Source organism: Bufo gargarizans, chromosome 4, assembly GCF_014858855.1.
Source record: "Bufo gargarizans isolate SCDJY-AF-19 chromosome 4, ASM1485885v1, whole genome shotgun sequence".
Lineage (NCBI taxonomy): Eukaryota > Metazoa > Chordata > Amphibia > Anura > Bufonidae > Bufo > Bufo gargarizans.
In genome coordinates, this window is record NC_058083.1 from 66,481,397 (window position 1) to 66,501,442 (window position 20,046).

Genomic DNA, 20,046 nt, shown 5'->3' on the forward strand with positions numbered 1-20,046 from the left:
AGCCTGACCCCGCCTTTATAGGCGTCTCTTCCATCATTTCATCAGACAGGTGGAAGATGGACGCCCTGAAATCTGCGGGGAGAGCGATAATGAGGAGCCCGAGCCTCGGCCGCCACCAGAGTAAGAGGAGGGGACATACCGGAGTATGGGGAGGGGGACATGCCGGAGTATGAGGAGGGGGTGGACATACAGGAGTATGGGGAGGGGGACATGCCGGAGTATGGGGAGGGGGACATGCCGGAGTATGGGGAGGGGGACATACCGGAGTATGGGGGGGACATACCGGAGTATGGGGAGGGGGACATGCCGGAGTATGAGGAGGAGGGGGACATACCGGAGTGTGGGGAGGGGGACATGCCGGAGAATGAGGAGGAGGGGGACATGCCGGAGTATGAGGAGGACATACCGGAGTATGAGGAGGGGGACATACCGGAGTATGAGGAGGGGGACATACCGGAGTATGAGGAGGGGGACATACCGGAGTATGAGGAGGGGGACATACCGGAGTATGAGGAGGGGGACATACCGGAGTATGAGGAGGGGGACATACCGGAGTATGAGGAGGGGGACATACCGGAGTATGAGGAGGAGGACATACCGGAGTATGGGGTAGGAGGGGACATGCCGGAGTATGGGGAGGAGGGGGACATGCCGGAGTATGGGGAGGAGGGGGACATGCCGGAGTATGGGGAGGGGGACATGCCGGAGTATGGGGAGGGGGACATGCCGGAGTATGGGGAGGGGGACATGCCGGAGTATGGGGAGGGGGACATGCCGGAGTATGAGGAGGAGGACATACCGGAGTATGGGGAGGGGGACATACAGGAGTATGGGGAGGGGGACATACAGGAGTATGAGGGGGAGGAGGGGGACATGCCGGAGTATGAGGGGGAGGAGGGGGACATGCCGGAGTATGGGGAGGGGGAGGAGGGGGACATGCCGGAGTATGGGGAGGGGGACATACCGGAGTATGGGGAGGAGGGGGACATGCCGGAGTATGGGGAGGAGGGGGACATGCCGGAGTATGAGGGGGAGGAGGGGGACATGCCGGAGTATGGGGAGGGGGAGGAGGGGGACATGCCGGAGTATGGGGAGGGGGACATGCCGGAGTATGGGGAGGGGGACATGCCGGAGTATGGGGAGGGGGACATGCCGGAGTATGGGGAGGGGGAGGGGGACATGCCGGAGTATGGGGAGGGGGAGGGGGACATGCCGGAGTATGGGGAGGGGGAGGGGGACATGCCGGAGTATGGGGAGGGGGAGGGGGAGGGGGACATGCCGGAGTATGGGGAGGGGGACATGCCGGAGTATGGGGAGGGGGACATGCCGGAGTATGGGGAGGGGGACATACAGGAGTATGGGGAGGAGGGGGACATGCCGGAGTATGAGGGGGAGGAGGGGGACATGCCGGAGTATGGGGAGGGGGACATACCGGAGTATGGGGAGGAGGGGGACATGCCGGAGTATGAGGGGGAGGAGGGGGATATGCCGGAGTATGGGGAGGGGGACATGCCGGAGTATGGGGAGGGGGACATGCCGGAGTATGGGGAGGGGGAGGGGGACATGCCGGAGTATGGGGAGGGGGAGGGGGACATGCCGGAGTATAGGGAGGAGACTGTGTGACATACAGTACAGACCAAAAGTTTGGACACACCTTCTCATTCAAAGAGTTTTCTTTATTTTCATGACTATGACAATTGTAGGTTCACACTGAAGGCATCAAAACTATGAATTATCACATGTGGAATTATATACACGACAAAAAAGTGTGAAACAACTGAAAATATGTCATATTCTAGGTTCTTCAAAGTAGCCACCTTTTGCTTTGATTACTGCTTTGCACACTCTTGGCATTCTCTTGATGAGCTTCAAGAGGTAGTCACCTGAAATGGTCTTCACTTCACAGGTGTGCCCTGTCAGGTTTAATAAGTGGGATTTCTTGCCTTATAAATGGGGTTGGGACCATCAGTTGCGTTGTGGAGAAGTCAGGTGGATACACAGCTGATAGTCCTACTGAACAGACTGTTAGAATTTGTATTATGGCAAGAAAGAAGCAGCTAAGTAAAGAAACACGAGTGGCCATCATTACTTTAAGAAATGAAGGTCAGTCAGTCCGAAAAATTGGGAAAACTTTGAAAGTGTCCCAAGTGCAGTCACAAAAACCATCAAGCGCTACAAAGAAACTGGCTCACATGCGGACCGCCCCAGGAAAGGAAGACCAAGAGTCACCTCTGCTGCGGAGGATAAGTTCATCCGAGTCACCAGCCTCAGAAATCGCAGGTTAACAGCAGCTCAGATTAGAGACCAGGTCAATGCCACCCAGAGTTCTAGCAGCAGACACATCTCTAGAACAACTGTTAGGAGGAGACTGTGTGAATCAGGCCTTCATGGTAGAATATCTGCTAGGAAACCACTGCTAAGGACAGGCAACAAGCAGAAGAGACTTGTTTGGGCTAAAGAACACAAGGAATGGACATTAGACCAGTGGAAATCTGTGCTTTGGTCTGATGAGTCCAAATTTGAGATCTTTGGTTCCAACCACCGTGTCTTTGTGCGACGCAGAAAAGGTGAACGGATGGACTCTACATGCCTGGTTCCCACCGTGAAGCATGGAGGAGGAGGTGTGATGGGGTGGGGGTGCTTTGCTGGTGACACAGTTGGGGATTTATTCAAAATTGAAGGCATACTGAACCAGCATGGCTACCACAGCATCTTGCAGCGGCATGCTATTCCATCCGGTTTGCGTTTAGTTGGACCATCATTTATTTTTCAACAGGACAATGACCCCAAACACCTCCAGGCTGTGTAAGGGCTATTTGACCATGAAGGAGAGTGATAGGGTGCTGCGCCAGATGACCTGGCCTCCACAGTCACCGGACCTGAACCCAATAGAGATGGTTTGGGGTGAGCTGGACGGCAGAGTGAAGGCAAAAGGGCCAACAAGTGCTAAGCATCTCTGGGAACTCCTTCAAGACTGTTGGAAGAGCATTTCAGGGGACTACCTCTTGAAGCTCATCAAGAGAATGCCAAGAGTGTGCAAAGCAGTAATCAAAGCAAAAGGTGGCTACTTTGAAGAACCTAGAATATGACATATTTTCAGTTGTTTCACACTTGTTTGTTATGTATATAATTCCACATGTGATAATTCATAGTTTTGATGCCTTCAGTGTGAATCTACAATTGTCATAGTCATGAAAATAAAGAAAACTCTTTGAATGAGAAGGTGCGTCCAAACTTTTGGTCTGTACTGTATATACCGGAGTGTGAGGAGATATAATGTACCCCCCCGGTCTCTTTCAGAGCTGCCGGACCTGTGGACGGACTCTCCGGATGCGCTGCTGGAGGGGATCATCTTCCATCTGAAGTACCTCGGCATGACTCTGGTGGAAAAGCCCAAAGGCGAAGACATGGCGGCTGCTGCTATCCGCCGCATCATCGCTATGGTAACGCTATGTCCTTTCAGGCCGGTCGGCGTCTGTGTGGAGGTCGGGCGGGGGGGGGGGGGGGCTGTCGGGCCTGTTGGCGGGTGGGGTGGGGCGGTTGGGCCGGTCGGTTTCTGGAGGGGGGCGTCGAATGCTTTACCATACCCTGGCACAGGATTTATTAATTTTGGTGCAGTTTTCTCCATAACTGACCTTCAGAGCTGGAGATCAAATTTATCAGACGTTGTACCGAGTGTAATAAACGAGACGCAGCGCAGTCTGACGCCTTCACCTCAGTTTGTGGGAGGGCGGGGCATGTAGCACAGGTAGCCTGGGGGGCGGGGCATGTAGCACAGGTAGCCTGGGGGGCGGGGCATGTAGCACAGGTAGCCTGGGGGGCGGGGCATGTAGCACAGGTAGCCTGGGGGGGCGGGGCATGTAGCACAGGTAGCCTGGGGGGGCGGGGCATGTAGCACAGGTAGCCTGGGGGGGCGGGGCATGTAGCACAGGTAGCCTGGGGGGGCGGGGCATGTAGCACAGGTAGCCTGGGGGGGCGGGGCATGTAGCACAGGTAGCCTGGGGGGCGGGGCATGTAGCACAGGTAGCCTGGGGGGGCTGCGCAGGTAGCACAGGTGGGGAGCGGGGCAGGTAGTGTGGGCGCGGGGCAGGTATGCAGTGCGTGCTGGGTGGTATGGGACATGTAGAGCCGGTGCGCAGCGCTCTGGGCGGTCGCTGAGGTCTCCATGTCTCCTGCAGGCTCGAGCAAGTGCAAAAGATCTGCAGCAGGTGATCCTGACCGTAACACCGCACGGTATTACACTGCAGGATGCCGCCACCACACAGCAGATCGAGTATGTGTCTATATACAGGTACGATGTGTCCCTGTCACCTGTAGAGTGTACCCGGATACAGAAGTCATGTGACTTGTGTCCCTGTCACCTGTAGAGTGTACCCGGATACAGAAGTCATGTGACTTGTGTCCCTGTCACCTGTAGAGTGTACCCGGATACAGAAGTCGCGTGACTTGTGGCCCTGTCACCTGTAGAGTGTACCCGGATACAGAAGTCACGTGACTTGTGTCCCTGTCACCTGTAGAGTGTACCCGGATACAGAAGTCACGTGACTTGTGGCCCTGTCACCTGTAGAGTGTACCCGGATACAGAGGTCACGTGACTTGTGGCCCTGTCACCTGTAGAGTGTACCCGGATACAGAAGTCGCGTGACTTGTGGCCCTGTCACCTGTAGAGTGTACCCGGATACAGAAGTCGCGTGACTTGTGGCCCTGTCACCTGTAGAGTGTACCCGGATACAGAAGTCGCGTGACTTGTGGCCCTGTCACCTGTAGAGTGTACCCGGATACAGAAGTCTCGTGACTTGTGGCCCTGTCACCTGTAGAGTGTACCCGGATACAGAAGTCATGTGACTTGTGTCCCTGTCACCTGTAGAGTGTACCCGGATACAGAAGTCGCGTGACTTGTGTCCCTGTCACCTGTAGAGTGTACCCGGATACAGAAGTCACGTGACTTGTGTCCCTGTCACCTGTAGAGTGTACCCGGATACAGAAGTCACGTGACTTGTGGCCCTGTCACCTGTAGAGTGTACCCGGATACAGAAGTCACGTGACTTGTGGCCCTGTCACCTGTAGAGTGTACCCGGATACAGAAGTCATGTGACTTGTGGCCCTGTCACCTGTAGAGTGTACCCGGATACAGAAGTCGCGTGACTTGTGGCCCTGTCACCTGTAGAGTGTACCCGGATACAGAAGTCACGTGACTTGTGTCCCTGTCACCTGTAGAGTGTACCCGGATACAGAAGTCGCGTGACTTGTGGCCCTGTCACCTGTAGAGTGTACCCGGATACAGAAGTCGCGTGACTTGTGGCCCTGTCACCTGTAGAGTGTACCCGGATACAGAAGTCGCGTGACTTGTGGCCCTGTCACCTGTAGAGTGTACCCGGATACAGAAGTCGCGTGACTTGTGTCCCTGTCACCTGTAGAGTGTACCCGGATACAGAAGTCGCGTGACTTGTGGCCCTGTCACCTGTAGAGTGTACCCGGATACAGAAGTCGCGTGACTTGTGGCCCTGTCACCTGTAGAGTGTACCCGGATACAGAAGTCGCGTGACTTGTGGCCCTGTCACCTGTAGAGTGTACCCGGATACAGAAGTCACGTGACTTGTGTCCCTGTCACCTGTAGAGTGTACCCGGATACAGAAGTCACGTGACTTGTGGCCCTGTCACCTGTAGAGTGTACCCGGATACAGAAGTCACGTGACTTGTGGCCCTGTCACCTGTAGAGTGTACCCGGATACAGAAGTCATGTGACTTGTGGCCCTGTCACCTGTAGAGTGTACCCGGATACAGAAGTCATGTGACTTGTGGCCCTGTCACCTGTAGAGTGTACCCGGATACAGAAGTCACGTGACTTGTGTCCCTGTCACCTGTAGAGTGTACCCGGATACAGAAGTCGCGTGACTTGTGGCCCTGTCACCTGTAGTGTACCCGGATGCAGAAGTCGCGTGACTTGTGGCCCTGTCACCTGTAGAGTGTACCCGGATACAGAAGTCGCGTGACTTGTGTCCCTGTCACCTGTAGAGTGTACCCGGATACAGAAGTCGCGTGACTTGTGTCCCTGTCACCTGTAGAGTGTACCCGGATACAGAGGTCATGTGACTGGTGTCCCTGTCATCTGTAGAGTGTACCCGGATACAGAAGTCGCGTGACTTGTGTCCCTGTCACCTGTAGAGTGTACCCGGATACAGAAGTCACGTGACTTGTGGCCCTGTCACCTGTAGAGTGTACCCGGATACAGAAGTCGCGTGACTTGTGGCCCTGTCACCTGTAGAGTGTACCCGGATACAGAAGTCACGTGACTTGTGGCCCTGTCACCTGTAGAGTGTACCCGGATACAGAAGTCACGTGACTTGTGTCCCTGTCACCTGTAGAGTGTACCCGGATGCAGAGGTCACGTGACTAGCGAAACACCAGTAAAGAACACCTGCCAAACCTAATGTGATTGATGTCCAGGGGAGGGGACGTCCGGTCCCCTGTGTGAGCGCGGGGGAGGGGACGTCCGGTCCCCTGTGTGAGCGCGGGGGAGGGGACGTCCGGTCCCCTGTGTGAGCGCGGGGGAGGGGACGTCCGGTCCCCTGTGTGAGCGCGGGGGAGGGGACGTCCGGTCCCCTGTGTGAGCGCGGGGGAGGGGACGTCCGGTCCCCTGTGTGAGCGCGGGGGAGGGGACGTCCGGTCCCCTGTGTGAGCGCTACATTCCAGAGGGGCAGGCTGTCTAGCAGCAAGGGGGATGCCACCCACTGTTGATGTACCTCATCATGGCCCCTGCTGCAGAACCCTAGATAAAGGGCCCCGCACCTTGGGTGATCAGTGACTGAGCAGTTTATGCTGTGTCAGTCTCCACTCAATCGCATTACATTCTCCACGTATGTTCTCTTCCCCTTGTGTACAGGCGCCCGCACACTGCTCCCGTAGAACACCTCTATACTCGGGGCCTCTGTCTCACATGTTTTTTATTTTTACAGAATTTCTTATTGTACAACAGACAAAGTTCAGAATAAAGTCTTCGCTTATGTGGCCCAGAACCTGTCCAATGGGGCCCTTGAGTGCCATGCCTTCCTGTCCCCCAAGAAGAAGCTGGTAGGTTCCCCCTGACACTGTGGCTGGCAGTATGGGGGCTGCTGCCCGCTGGTTACACAATACCCATCATGCTTTGCTCTCTTTTTCAGGCGCAGACAGTGACTCTTACTGTGGCTCAGGCCTTCACGGTGGCTCTAGACCTGTGGCAGTCCAGCAAAGAGGGTACGGCATCTGTAGGGGTTGGTCAGGTGTCTGCTGCCTTACACCAAGTCCTTGTTACATGGCAAGTTATCATTAAGATTGTGGTTCTTAATGATGGTGCTCCATATCTGACCAGAGAGGAGATAGGAGCAGACACTAGGTAATGATGGTTCTCCATACCTGACCAGAGAGGAGATATGAGCAGACACTAGGTAATGCTGGTGCTCCATACCTGACCAGAGAGGAGATCGGAGCAGACGCTAGGTAATGATGGTGCTCCATACCTGACCACAGAGGAGATCGGAGCAGACGCTAGGTAATGATGGTGCTCCATATCTGACCACAGAGGAGATCGGAGCAGACGCTAGGTAATGATGGTGCTCCATATCTGACCAGAGAGGAGATAGGAGCAGACCCTAGGTAATGATGGTGCCCCATATCTGACCAGAGAGGAGATAGGAGCAGACACTAGGTAATGCTGGTGCTCCGTATCTGACCAGAGAGGAGATAGGAGCAGACACTAGGTAATGCTGGTGCTCCGTATCTGACCAGAGAGGAGATAGGAGCAGACACTAGGTAATGCTGGTGCTCCGTATCTGACCAGAGAGGAGATAGGAGCAGACACTAGGTAATGATGGTGCTCCATATCTGACCAGAGAGGAGATAGGAGCAGACACTAGGTAATGATGGTGCCCCATACCTGACCAGAGAGGAGATGGGAGCAGACACTAGGTAATGCTGGTGCTCCGTATCTGACCAGAGAGGAGATAGGAGCAGACACTAGGTAATGATGGTGCTCCGTATCTGACCAGAGAGGAGATAGGAACAGACACTAGGTAATGATGGTGCTCCGTATCTGACCAGAGAGGAGATAGGAACAGACACTAGGTAATGATGGTGCTCCGTATCTGACCAGAGAGGAGATAGGAGCAGACCCTAGGTAATGATGGTGCCCCATATCTGACCAGAGAGGAGATAGGAGCAGACACTAGGTAATGCTGGTGCTCCGTATCTGACCAGAGAGGAGATAGGAGCAGACACTAGGTAATGCTGGTGCTCCGTATCTGACCAGAGAGGAGATAGGAGCAGACACTAGGTAATGCTGGTGCTCCGTATCTGACCAGAGAGGAGATAGGAGCAGACACTAGGTAATGCTGGTGCTCCGTATCTGACCAGAGAGGAGATAGGAGCAGACACTAGGTAATGATGGTGCCCCATACCTGACCAGAGAGGAGATGGGAGCAGACACTAGGTAATGCTGGTGCTCCGTATCTGACCAGAGAGGAGATAGGAGCAGACACTAGGTAATGCTGGTGCTCCGTATCTGACCAGAGAGGAGATAGGAGCAGACACTAGGTAATGATGGTGCTCCGTATCTGACCAGAGAGGAGATAGGAACAGACACTAGGTAATGATGGTGCTCCGTATCTGACCAGAGTGGAGATATGAGCAGACACTAGGTAATAATGGTGCCCCATACCTGACCAGAGAGGAGATCGGAGCAGACGCTAGGTAATGATGGTGCCCCTTCAGTGACAATGGATCTTATGTTGCTCCCCGTCTGGTAAATTTTTCCTATTTTTGTATTTCAAGCAGGTAAACCAGACTCCTCCCCTGGATTACATGAGGCGGCCATCCCACCCAGCACAGGTGCCACCGTTCCCCGGCCAGGTAAGGCAACACGCATTGTCTCTGCACTGATTGTTCTGCTTTCTCTTGTACCCTCTTTATCCGGTACCCATCATCGGGGAGGTGGGGAGCTGTATGCTATGTAGTATGTTGGGTGGGCGATGAGCCGTTGAGAGGTGATGCTCATGGATTCTTGCTGCTTCCTCCCCGGCCTCGCACTGTTACCTGATATTACAGATGATTTTGACTCCGCAGCAATGGATGGATCTCGTGTGTCAGAGGGCAGCGGACCACCCAGGGTGAGTACAGGGTGTGCACCGCGGAGGTCGGGAAGCAAGGTGTGCACATCATGGTTATTATCTCCATCTGCTTCTTGTCAGGATCTTGAAGACAAGGAACATGATGATGACCTTGATGACTATTTCTCAAGGTCAGTGACTTCTCTGGGCTGATATTTCTTTCCCTGCTTGCCCAGCCGGATGACATCGCTGAAGGGAGATGTATGCTGACCCTATGAGCGGCTACCCAGCTGTCCCAGAAACCGGCAGAACCTAGAACTGGTCCTGACTGGGAATCCTCATCCTATAAAAAATATGCAAGTCTAGAAGAGAAAGGGATTATGTCAGCGAGTAGATTCACCCGCTATAAGATAGATAGAAGTGTGTATTATATGTCCAGTATAGAAGATCAATAGTCTCCACAGGAAACCAGTCATAACTGGTAATAATGTGTGATAGTCAAAGGATGAAGTGTATAAATGGCTGCCGACAGGTGGCCTCTATATTCACCACAATATCTCCTACATCTCTTCCATTCTAAAGCCAGGGGATGTAGGGGCAGGCTTCATCGGGACAAGGACATAGTGGTAGGCTTGAACGGGGTGGGGATGTAGGGGCAGGCTTCATCGGGACAAGGACATAGTGGTAGGTGTGAACGGGGTGGGGATGTAGGGGCAGGCTTCATCGGGACAAGGACATAGTGGTAGGCTTGAACGGGGTGGGGATGTAGGGGTAGGCTTCATTGGGACGAGGACATAGTGGTAGGTGTCAACAGGGTGGGGATGTATGAGTAGGCTTCATCGAGACGAGGACATAGTGGTAGGCTTGAAAGGGGTGGGGATGTAGGGGTAGGCTTCATCAGGACGGGGACATAGTGGTAGGCTTGAAAGGGGTGGAGGGTGTAGGGGTAGGCTTCATCAGGACAGGGATAGAGTGGTAGGCTTGGGTGGGCACGTAGGGGCAGGTTTTATCAGGACAAAGGGGGATGTAGGGGCAGGCTTCATCGGGACGAGGACATAGTGGAAGGCTTGAATGGGGTGGGGATGTAGGGGTAGGCTTCATCGGGACGAGGACATAGTAGTAGGTGTGAACGGGGTAGGGATGTAGGGGCAGGCTTCATCGGGACGAGGACATAGTGGAAGGCTTGAAAGGGGTGGAGGGTGTAGGGTGTAGGGGTAGGCCTCATCAGGACGAGGACATAGTGCTAGGCTTGAACGGGGTGGGGATGTAGGGGTAGGCTTCATCAGGACAGGGATATAGTGGTAGGCTTGGGTGGGCACGTAGGGGCAAGTTTTATCAGGACAAAGGGGGATGTAGGGGCAGGCTTCATCGGGACAAGGACATAGTGGAAGGCTTGAACGGGGTGAGGATGTAGGGGCAGGCTTCATCGGGACGAGGACATAGTGGAAGGCTTGAATGGGGTGGGGATGTAGGGGTAGGCTTCATCGGGACGAGGACATAGTAGTAGGTGTGAACGGGGTAGGGATAGGCTTCATCGGGACGAGGACACAGTAGTAGGTGTGAACGGGGTAGGGATGTATGAGTAGGCTTCATCGGGACGAGGACATAGTGGTAGGTGTGAACGGAGTGGGGATGTAGGGGTAGGCTTCATCAGGACGAGGACATGGTGGTAGGCTTGGGTGGACCATAGGGTCAGGCTCCATGTAAATGGTTGTAGTTACTGTAAAGTGGGGTCACTAGATGAAGTCATTCGGAGGCTGTAGGCACCTCATACCTCACTCATGTGTAAACTGTATTGTCTTTCCTGTAAGCTGCTTGATGGAGGATGCTGCAGACATGACAGGTAACGTCTTGGTCACTTGTAGCATCTTCCCCTCTCGATCTCCTGCTGTCTTAGTGTTTTTGTCCAGGTCTGTCATATTCTGTACCACTGAGTCAGCGTGCCTTCTGACTTTCCAGGTATGACCATAACTTTATCTGGCCAGGCATGCTCCTGTCGAGGAGGCCATTTTGGGATAAGATATCATCTATGCTGTAGGTTCACCAATCGGACATAACATTAAAACCACTGAGCGGGGATGGGAATAACATTGATCATCTGAAAAATGGCGGTGGGATATATTAGGCAGCACGTGAACAGGTTATGGGTGCCAAGGATCATTGATGCATGTCGGATCGGTGGCTAACATCTTGAACCCAGATCCCACAGGACACTTTTGGTGGTTTCGTGGAGTCCCTGCCTCCACCAGGCGAAGTTGTTTTGGCAGAATTTTTGGTTTTAATCTTATGGCTGCTTGGGATGTATATATCTATACACACACACACAGCAGTAGACCTCAATCACCTCCTCCAGGATCGTTTCTCTGTCAGTGATGGTCTCTCTTCTGGAATTGAACTCTATGGGCTTACACAACCTGCTCATAATCTCCATGTTTATGGTGCATCATCCATAACATTATTCACATGAAGTGTTTGAGAACCTCTGTGGTCCAGAATGTGGCATTCCCCACCATAACCATTCCTCCATCATTCTTCTCTATATCCTTACAACAATGTTGTGTCCTCTCAGTCTCTCCTGTACCCTGGTCCGTCTCTTTCAGATTGGCAGAGGTTGGCACACAGCAGCTGGGATCTCCAGAGGCAGTGACCTGAAACCTGCAGGTATGGCGTTATCACTTCAGTCTTAAAGGCTCATGCCCACGACCGTATGCCCTCCGAGACATGCAGGCCATATGTCCCGGAGCGGCATACATCGGGAGCACACTGCATCATAGGTTACTATTAACCGTCGGGCCGCCCGCCGGACTATTTTCCTGAGCTCATATGATATTATGAGTGCGGGACAATGGCCCGATGCGCACAGCGTCACAGTGACCTATGGTGCTGTGTACTCCTGTGCGCACGATGTATGCCGCTCCGGGACATATGGCCTGCATGTCTCGGAGGGCATACGGTCGTGGGCATGAGCCCTTGGGCTGTGTTCACCCTGCAAAATACAGTCTATGTTGGAGCATAACACTTGAACAGCTTGCATTGTTTTCAGTAGGAAATCCGCACCATAGTTCACACGATGCGCTTTTTTCCACAACTGAAGCAGCACATCACTTTCACATCTGCCGGATCTCAAAACCGGCATTAGACGGATCCGTCCCATTCAATGCATCCGTTTTGGCCGGATCCGGTATAAAAATCATTGTAAGTCAATGGGCGCCGGATCTGGTTTTATCTGGCAAACTGTATCCGGCACCATTGACTTTTTTTATATTGATTTTGCCAGTTCAGGTTTGTTCTGTTTCACAAACCGGACACAATCCCGCGGTTTGTAGCGGTTTTGTGTCCAGCAGCAAAACGGAACCGATTCCTACTTCTGTGTCCTGATCAGATTTGTCCCCACTGACAATTAATGGGGACAAATCTGAACAGTTTCATTACGGTTTTGAGATCCTCTGCTGCATCTCAAAGCCGGATTTGAAAACGCAGATGTAAAAGTAGCCTAAAGTTTTTCCTAAGCTGATCTTTGTGAAATGCGCTCCATCTACAGTGGATATAAAAAGTCTACACGCCCCTGTTAAATGTCAGGCTTCTGTGCTGTAAAAAAATGAGACAAAGATAAATCATTTCAGAACTTTCTCCACCTTTAATGTGACCTATAAACTGTACAACTCAACTGAAATCTTGTAGGTGGAGGGAAGAAAAAATATAAAACTATAAAATTGTGGTTGCAGAAGTGTGCACACCCTTAAACTAATACTTTGTTGAAGCACCTTTTGATTTGATTACAGCACTCAGTCTTTTTGGGTAGGAGTCTATCAGCATGGCACATTGTGACTTGGCAAGATTTGCCCGCTCTTCTTTTCAAAAACACTCCAAATCTGTCAGATTGCGAGGGCATCTCCTGGGCACCGCCCTCTTCAGATCACCCCACAGATTGCGAGGGCATCTCCTGGGCACAGCCCTCTTCAGATCACCCCACAGATTGCGAGGGCATCTCCTGGGCACAGCCCTCTTCAGATCACCCCACAGATTGCGAGGGCATCTCCTGGGCACTGCCCTCTTCAGATCACCCCACAGATTGTCAATCGGATTCAGGCCTGGCCTCTGGCTGGGCCATTCCAAAACATTAATCTTCTTCTGGTGAAGCCATTCCTTTGTTGATTTGGATGTCTGCTTTGGGTCGTTGTCATGATGAAAGATGAAGTTCCTCTTCATGTTCAGCTTTCTAGCAGAAGCCTGAAGGTTTTGTGCCAACATTGACTGGTATTTGGTACTGGTCAGAATTCCCTTTTAGCTTAAAGGGATTGTCCGGGTTCAGAGCTGAACCCGGACATACCTCCATTTTCACCCAGCAGCCCCCCTGACATGAGCATCGGAGCAGTTCATGCTCCAAAGCTCTCCTTTGCCCTTTCGCTAAATCGCGCAGGGCATAGGCATTTTTAGGAGTTCCGGTGAGGAACTGAGCTCTCCATGGGGCTGCCAGGAAGCCCAGTGACATCACCGGCACTGATGGGCAGGATTTAGCGCTGCCCTAGCCAGTAAAACAGCTAGGGCAGTGCTAAAGCCCGCCCATCAGAGCCGGTGATGTCACCGAACACACTGCCGGGCGGCATGTTTGCTATCTGGTATGCATTTTGCATGTGTTTTGTTAAAGGGAACCTGTCACCGGGATTTTGGGTATAGAGCTGAGGACATGGGTTGCTAAATGGCCGCTAGCACATCCGCAATACCCAGTCCCCATAGCTCTGTGTGCTTTTATTGTGTAAAAAAAAAACCCGATTTTGATACATATGCAAATTAACCTGAGATGAGTCCTGTACGTGAGAGGAGCCAGGGACAGGACTCATCTCAGGTTAATGTGCATATGTATCAAATCGGTGTTTTTACACAATAAAAGCACACAGAGCTATGGGGACTGGGTATTGCGGATGTGCTAGTGGCCATCTAGCAACCCATGTCCTCAGCTCTATACCCAAAATCCCGGTGACAGGTTCCCTTTAAGCAGCCAAAATAAAAAAACTGAATGAATTAAAAAAGCGCCTGGATTTCAGAGGCCGAGCTCTCTTGACATCAACTCTGTCATTTTTCATCTTCAACATTAGGCCTTGGTTTTCTGCAAGCTCCAAGAAACGTAGGATGTGGAGAGACGCGTCTCCCACCGCTTGGTTGTGTCAGTGAAAATTGCTGATGGCCTCTTCTTCTGAACATCACTACATTGTGTACACAATCCTAATCCTCAAAGGTTTACATCTCTGAACTACACGAAGAAATGGTTCCTCACCTCAACCTTCAGAAGCCCCAGAGACAATCATTGTGTTCTTCAGAAGCCCCATATATAACTGATCTGTCACCCCCTTACCTTCAGAGAAAAGTGATCTGCTTAAAAGACGCATACAGTTGCAAGAAAAAGTATGTGAACCCTTTGGAATGATATGGATTTCTGCACAAATTGGTCACAAAATGAGATCTGATCTTCATCTAAGTCACAACAATAGACAATCACAGTCTGCTTAACTAATAACACACAAAGAGTTAAATGTTACCATGTTTTTATTGAACACACCATGTAAACATTCACAGTGCAGGTGGAAAAAGTATGTGAACCCTTGGATTTAATAACTGGTTGAACCTCCTTTGGCAGCAATAACTTCCACCAAACGTTTCCTGTAGTTGCAGATCAGACGCGCACAACGGTCAGGAGTAATTCTTGACCATTCCTCTTTACAGAAGTGTTTCAGTTCAGCAATATTCTTGGGATGTCTGGTGTGAATGGCTTTCTTGAGGTCCTGCCACAGCATCTCCATCGGGTTGAGGTCAGGACTCTGACTGGGCCACTCCAGAAGGTGTATTTTCTCCTGTTTAAGCCATTCTGTTGTTGATTTACTTCTATGCTTTGGGTCGTTGTCCTGTTGCAACACCCATCTTCTGTTGAGCTTCAGCTGGTGGACAGATGGCCGTAAGTTCTCCTGCAAAATGTCTTGATAAACTTGGGAATTCATTTTTCCTTTGATGATAGCAATCCGTCCAGGCCCTGACGCAGCAAAGCAACCCCAAACCATGATGCCCCCACCACCATACCTCACAGTTGGGATGAGGTTTTGAGGTTGGTGTGCTGTGCCTCTTCTTCTCCACACATAGTGTTGTGTGTTTCTTCCAAACAACTCAACTTTGGTTTCATCTGTCCACAGAATATTTTGCCAGTACTGCTGTGGAACATCCAGGTGCTCTTGTGCAAACTGTAAACGTGCAGCAATGTTTTTTTGGACAGCAGTGGCTTCCTCTGTGGTGTCCTCCCATGAAATCCATTCTTGTTTAGTGTTTTACGTATCGTAGATTCGCTAACAGGGATGTTAGCATATGCCAGAGACTTTTGTAACTCTTTAGCTGACACTCTAGGATTCTTCTTCCCCTCATTGAGCAGTCTGCGCTGTGCTCTTGCAGTCATCTTTACAGGACGGCCACTTCTACGGAGAGTAGCAGCAGTGCTGAACCTTCTCCATTTATAGACAATTTGTCTTACCATGGACTGATGAACGGCAAGGCTTTTGGAGATACTTTTATAACCCTTTCCAGCTTTATGCAAGTCAACAATTCTTAATCGTAGGTCTTCTGAGAGCTCTTTTGTGCGAGGCATCATTCACATCAGGCAATGCTTCTTGTGAAAAGCAAACCCAGAACTGGTGTGGGTTTTTTATAGGGCAGGGCAGCTGTAACCAACACCTCCAATCTCATCTCATTGATTGGACCCCAGTTGGCTGACACCTCACTCCAATTAGCTCTTGGAGATGTCATTAGTCTAGGGGTTCACATACTTTTCCCACCTGCACTGTGAATGTTTACATGGTGTGTTCAATAAAAACATGGTGACATTTAACTCTTTGTGTGTTATTAGTTAAGCCGACTGTGATTGTCTATTGTTGTGACTTAGATGAAGATCAGATCACATTTTATGACCAATTTGTGCAGAAATCCATATCATTCCAAAGGGTTCACATACTTTTACTTGCAACTGTATAAGACCCATCATCTTGATCTTAAGAAACTCAACAGATAAATTATTCATCAGTGATCTACAGAATCTCTGTATAAATGGTCCATCAGCATCACTACCTTCAGAAGCTACACAGCTAAATGATCAGCTGTCAAAAGGCTCTTCAGAAGCTCCATAGATAAGTCGTGGTCATCTTAATGAAAAGCGTCACAGATAAATGATCCATCATCAGGAACTTTAAAGCTCCAAAGAAAAATGATCTATCAGCATCATCATCATCTTCAGAAGCTTCACAGATAAATGATCTGCCGTCATAACCTCTACAGACAATGATCAGCCATCGTGGTGCTCTTCAAAAGCTCTAAACATAAATAATCATCTTCGTGTTCTTCAGAAACCCCACAGTTAAATGACCATAATCCTCGTGATCTACTGAAGCTCCACAGATAATCTATCATCATGATCTACAGCCATCATGACCTCAGAAACTCCATAGAGAATAGATCTATTGTCATAGTGATCTTCTGACGCTCCATAGGTAAATGGTCCATGGTCATGATCTGACAGGTTTCCGTGAACAGTCTGATAGATTAGGTGCGCAGTCTCTTCAGCAATAAACGGACCATCCTGCTCAATAAATAATTTATAAACTATGGTGCACGTCTTTGAGAAGTTCTACAGATGGGACATAGACTGTTAACTATAAGGACTTTATATTGGAAGTGCTTGACGGAGAAGAGAGCGAAGCCTTCTACTGTGATGAATAACGTTCTGGTGCACTGTGCCTGTAGACCTGGTGCCTCCACCTAGGGGTGGTCAATGGAGATCTACCTCACCTTTCACCCCTTCCTCTCATGACACAGATCTTACAGAGTCTCCATTGTCCTGTACAGTGAGGGAAGCTGGGTTTGGGGTGCAGAACAATGGGGTACTGATTTTTGAGTGCACTATGTATGACTCCTGCCACCTAGAGGACGGCCTGGCTGCCGCTTCTTTGCGGTGGTGGTTGGTACACAATCCTTATTTATAGAAATTCTCCTTATTTACTAGAAAGGTATTTATTAAAGTGAAATCTGCAATAAAATCACGTCTTCTGTCATTTCTGGGGGTTACCAGTAATAAACTGAATTTGGCCTGGTGGTAAGTCGCCCTGTGTGATGTGTACGCAGTTGAGACCCTTTATTATGACCACTAGCTAATATCCAAGGTAACCACCGTGTGCAGCACGGACAACGGCTCGATAGGCTTGAGTGACTCGATAACGTCCTGGTGGGTTGTCACAGGCAGCTGGAGCCATCCTGACTGCAGTGCATCCCACCGCTGCTGGAGGGTGCATGGGAAGGATCCATACAGTGAGCAGAACCATTAAGGTGGTCCTACAGATACTGGAGGGTGCATGGGAAGGATCCATACAGTGAGCAGAACCATTAAGGTGGTCCTACAGATACTGGAGGGTGCATGGGAAGGATCCATACAGTGAGCAGAACCATTAAGGTGGTCCCACAGATGCTGAAGGGTGCATGGCGGGGGGGATCCATACAGCGAGCACAACCATTGAGGTGTCCCACAGATACTGAAGGGTGCATGGGGGGAGGAGAATCCATATAGCAAGGACAACCATTGAGGTGGTCCCACAGATACTGAAGGGTGCATGGGGGGAGGAGAATCCATATAGCAAGCACAACCATCGAGGTGGTCCCACAAATGGGGAGGGGGGAATCCATACAGCAAGCTCAACCATCGTGGTGATTCCACAGATGCTGAAGGGTGCATGGGGGGGGGGGGGGTGAGAATCCATATAGCGAGCACAACCATTGAGGTGGTCCCACAGATGCTGAAGGGTGCATGGGGGGGTGGGTGAGAATCCATATAGCGAGCACAACCATTGAGGTGGTCCCACAGATGCTGAAGGGTGCATGGGGGGAGGAGAATCCATATAGCAAGCACAACCATCGAGGTGGTCCTACAGATGCTGCGGGGTGCATGGGGGAGGAGAATCCATATAGCAAGCACAACCATTGAGGTGGTCCCACAGATGCTGGAGGGTGCATGGGGGAGGGGGGAATCCATACAGCAAGCACAACCATCAAGGTGGTCCCACAGATGCTGAAGGGTGCATTGGGGGGGGGGGGGGTGAGAATCCATATAGCGAGCACAACCATTGAGGTGGTCCCACAGATGCTGAAGGGTGCATGGGGGGGTGGGTGAGAATCCATATAGCGAGCACAACCATTGAGGTGGTCCCACAGATACTGAAGGGTGCATGGGGGGAGGAGAATCCATATAGCAAGCACAACCATCGAGGTGGTCCTACAGATGCTGCGGGGTGCATGGGGGAGGAGAATCCATATAGCAAGCACAACCATTGAGGTGGTCCCACAGATGCTGGAGGGTGCATGGGGGAGGGGGGAATCCATACAGCAAGCACAACCATCAAGGTGGTCCCACAGATGCTGAAGGGTGCATGGGGGGGGGGGGGTGAGAATCCATATAGCGAGCACAACCATTGAGGTGGTCCTACAGATGCTGAAGGGTGCATGGGGGGGAGGAGAATCCATATAGCAAGCACAACCATCGAGGTGGTCCCACAGATGCTGGAGGCTGCATGGGGGGAGGAGAATCCATATAGCAAGCACAACCATCGAGGTGGTCCCACAGATGCTGGAGGGGCGAATCCATACAGCAAGCTCAACCATCAAGGTGGTCCCACAGATGCTGAAGGGTGCATGGGGGAGGGGGGGAATCCATACAGCGAGCACAACCATTGAGGTGGTCCCACAGATGCTCAATTGTGTTCAAGTTTGGGAAATTAGGGGCCAGGTTAGTACTTGGAAGTCTTGGTCATGCTCTTCCAACCAATGTCGGACATTTTATAGTTGTGTGACCTGTCGCACTGTTGTGCTCGAGGATCCGGTCCGCCCCAGGGAAGACACTCAGAATGTATTGGGTGTATGTGATCGACGTGGATGGGTTCATACCTGAAGCGGTTGATAGTGTTGCTTTCCATATGGATACTTGCGCCCAGAGAAAGCCTTGAACAGCTTCCCCAGACCATACGAGGGCCACCACCAGTTGCAATGGTTGCAAGGTGTTTGGTACTTGTTGTTTTTTTGCCTGTCTCACCATTGTGCATCTGTTCCATGAAGCAGAAACCGTGTCTCGTCGGAGAAGACAACCCTTGGTCAATCAGCCAAGGTCCAATTCCGAAAGTGCTGCAAAAATTGAAGCCTTTTCTGCCGAACTTCATTACAAGTGGCTGTCCGCCTGCTCCGGAGCCCCATACGCAGTAGGGTTCACTGATTTTTTGGGTTAAACACATGGCTGGTAGCCTCTTCTTCATTTTGTCGGTGAGCCGCTCCCCTGGAGAGTGTCGGTCTTCCTCTCACCTTTATAGCGGACATTCACCTCTCTCTTGAATGGCATGTGGTGCTTTGTAGTTTCCACATCACTTACTTACAATGGTACCTTTTGTGCACTCATGATACACTTTCACCACAGCAGCACGAGAACAGTTCACACTGCGCAGTGTCAGAAATACTGCCATCCGGGCCCCGAAAGCCAATAATTATCCCTTTTTGCAACTCTGACATATCCCCCTTTTTACCCATGACTGCAACAGGGGATATGTGTGCAGACAACCTATCACACCTTTATATACCCACCGAGGGATATGTGTGGAGACAGCCTATCACACCTTATATACCCACGATGGATATGTGTGCAGACAGCCTATCACACCTTATATACCCACGATGGATATGTGTGCAGACAGCCTATCACACCTTATATACCGACGATGGATATGTGTGCAGACAGCCTATTACACCCCTTCTATACCCACCGAGGGATATGTGTACAGACAGCCTATCACACCTTATATACCCACGATGGATATGTGTGCAGACAGCCTATCACACCCCTTCTATACCCACCGAGGGATATGTGTGCAGACAGCCTATCACACCTTATAAGCCCACCAAG

General features: G+C 51.2%; 1 protein-coding gene across 11 annotated transcripts; it reads left to right on the plus strand.

Moving 5' to 3' along the window:
* Positions 1-16: 16 nt before the first annotated feature.
* LOC122934637 (low density lipoprotein receptor adapter protein 1-like) lies at positions 17-14,423 on the plus strand. Of its 11 annotated transcripts, none has more exons than XM_044290241.1 (10): positions 17-120; positions 3,301-3,443; positions 4,179-4,291; positions 6,957-7,071; positions 7,161-7,233; positions 8,806-8,883; positions 9,079-9,140; positions 9,222-9,271; positions 11,681-11,741; positions 14,177-14,423. In XM_044290241.1, the coding sequence occupies exons 1-9, from the start codon at positions 57-59 to the stop codon at positions 11,730-11,732; spliced, it is 750 nt and encodes a 249-aa protein (XP_044146176.1). In that variant the 5' UTR covers positions 17-56; the 3' UTR covers positions 11,733-11,741; positions 14,177-14,423. The 11 variants fall into 11 exon arrangements, with proteins under 11 accessions (XP_044146176.1, XP_044146177.1, XP_044146178.1 ...); XM_044290242.1 differs by having other exon boundaries at positions 9,097-9,140; XM_044290243.1 differs by having other exon boundaries at positions 8,809-8,883; positions 9,097-9,140.
* Positions 14,424-20,046: the final 5,623 nt, after the last annotated feature.

What these genes read in the sequence shown, in the direction of transcription:
- LOC122934637 (XM_044290235.1), top strand. Translation starts at nt 57, where the DNA reads ATGGACGCCCTGAAATCTGCGGGGAGAGCGATAATGAGGAGCCCGAGC. An exon ending in GAGCCTCGGCCGCCACCAGA is followed by an intron (nt 121 to 3,300) that starts GTAAGAGGAGGG and finishes GGTCTCTTTCAG; the next exon opens with AGCTGCCGGACCTGTGGACG. An exon ending in GAGTATGTGTCTATATACAG is followed by an intron (nt 4,292 to 6,956) that starts GTACGATGTGTC and finishes TTATTTTTACAG; the next exon opens with AATTTCTTATTGTACAACAG.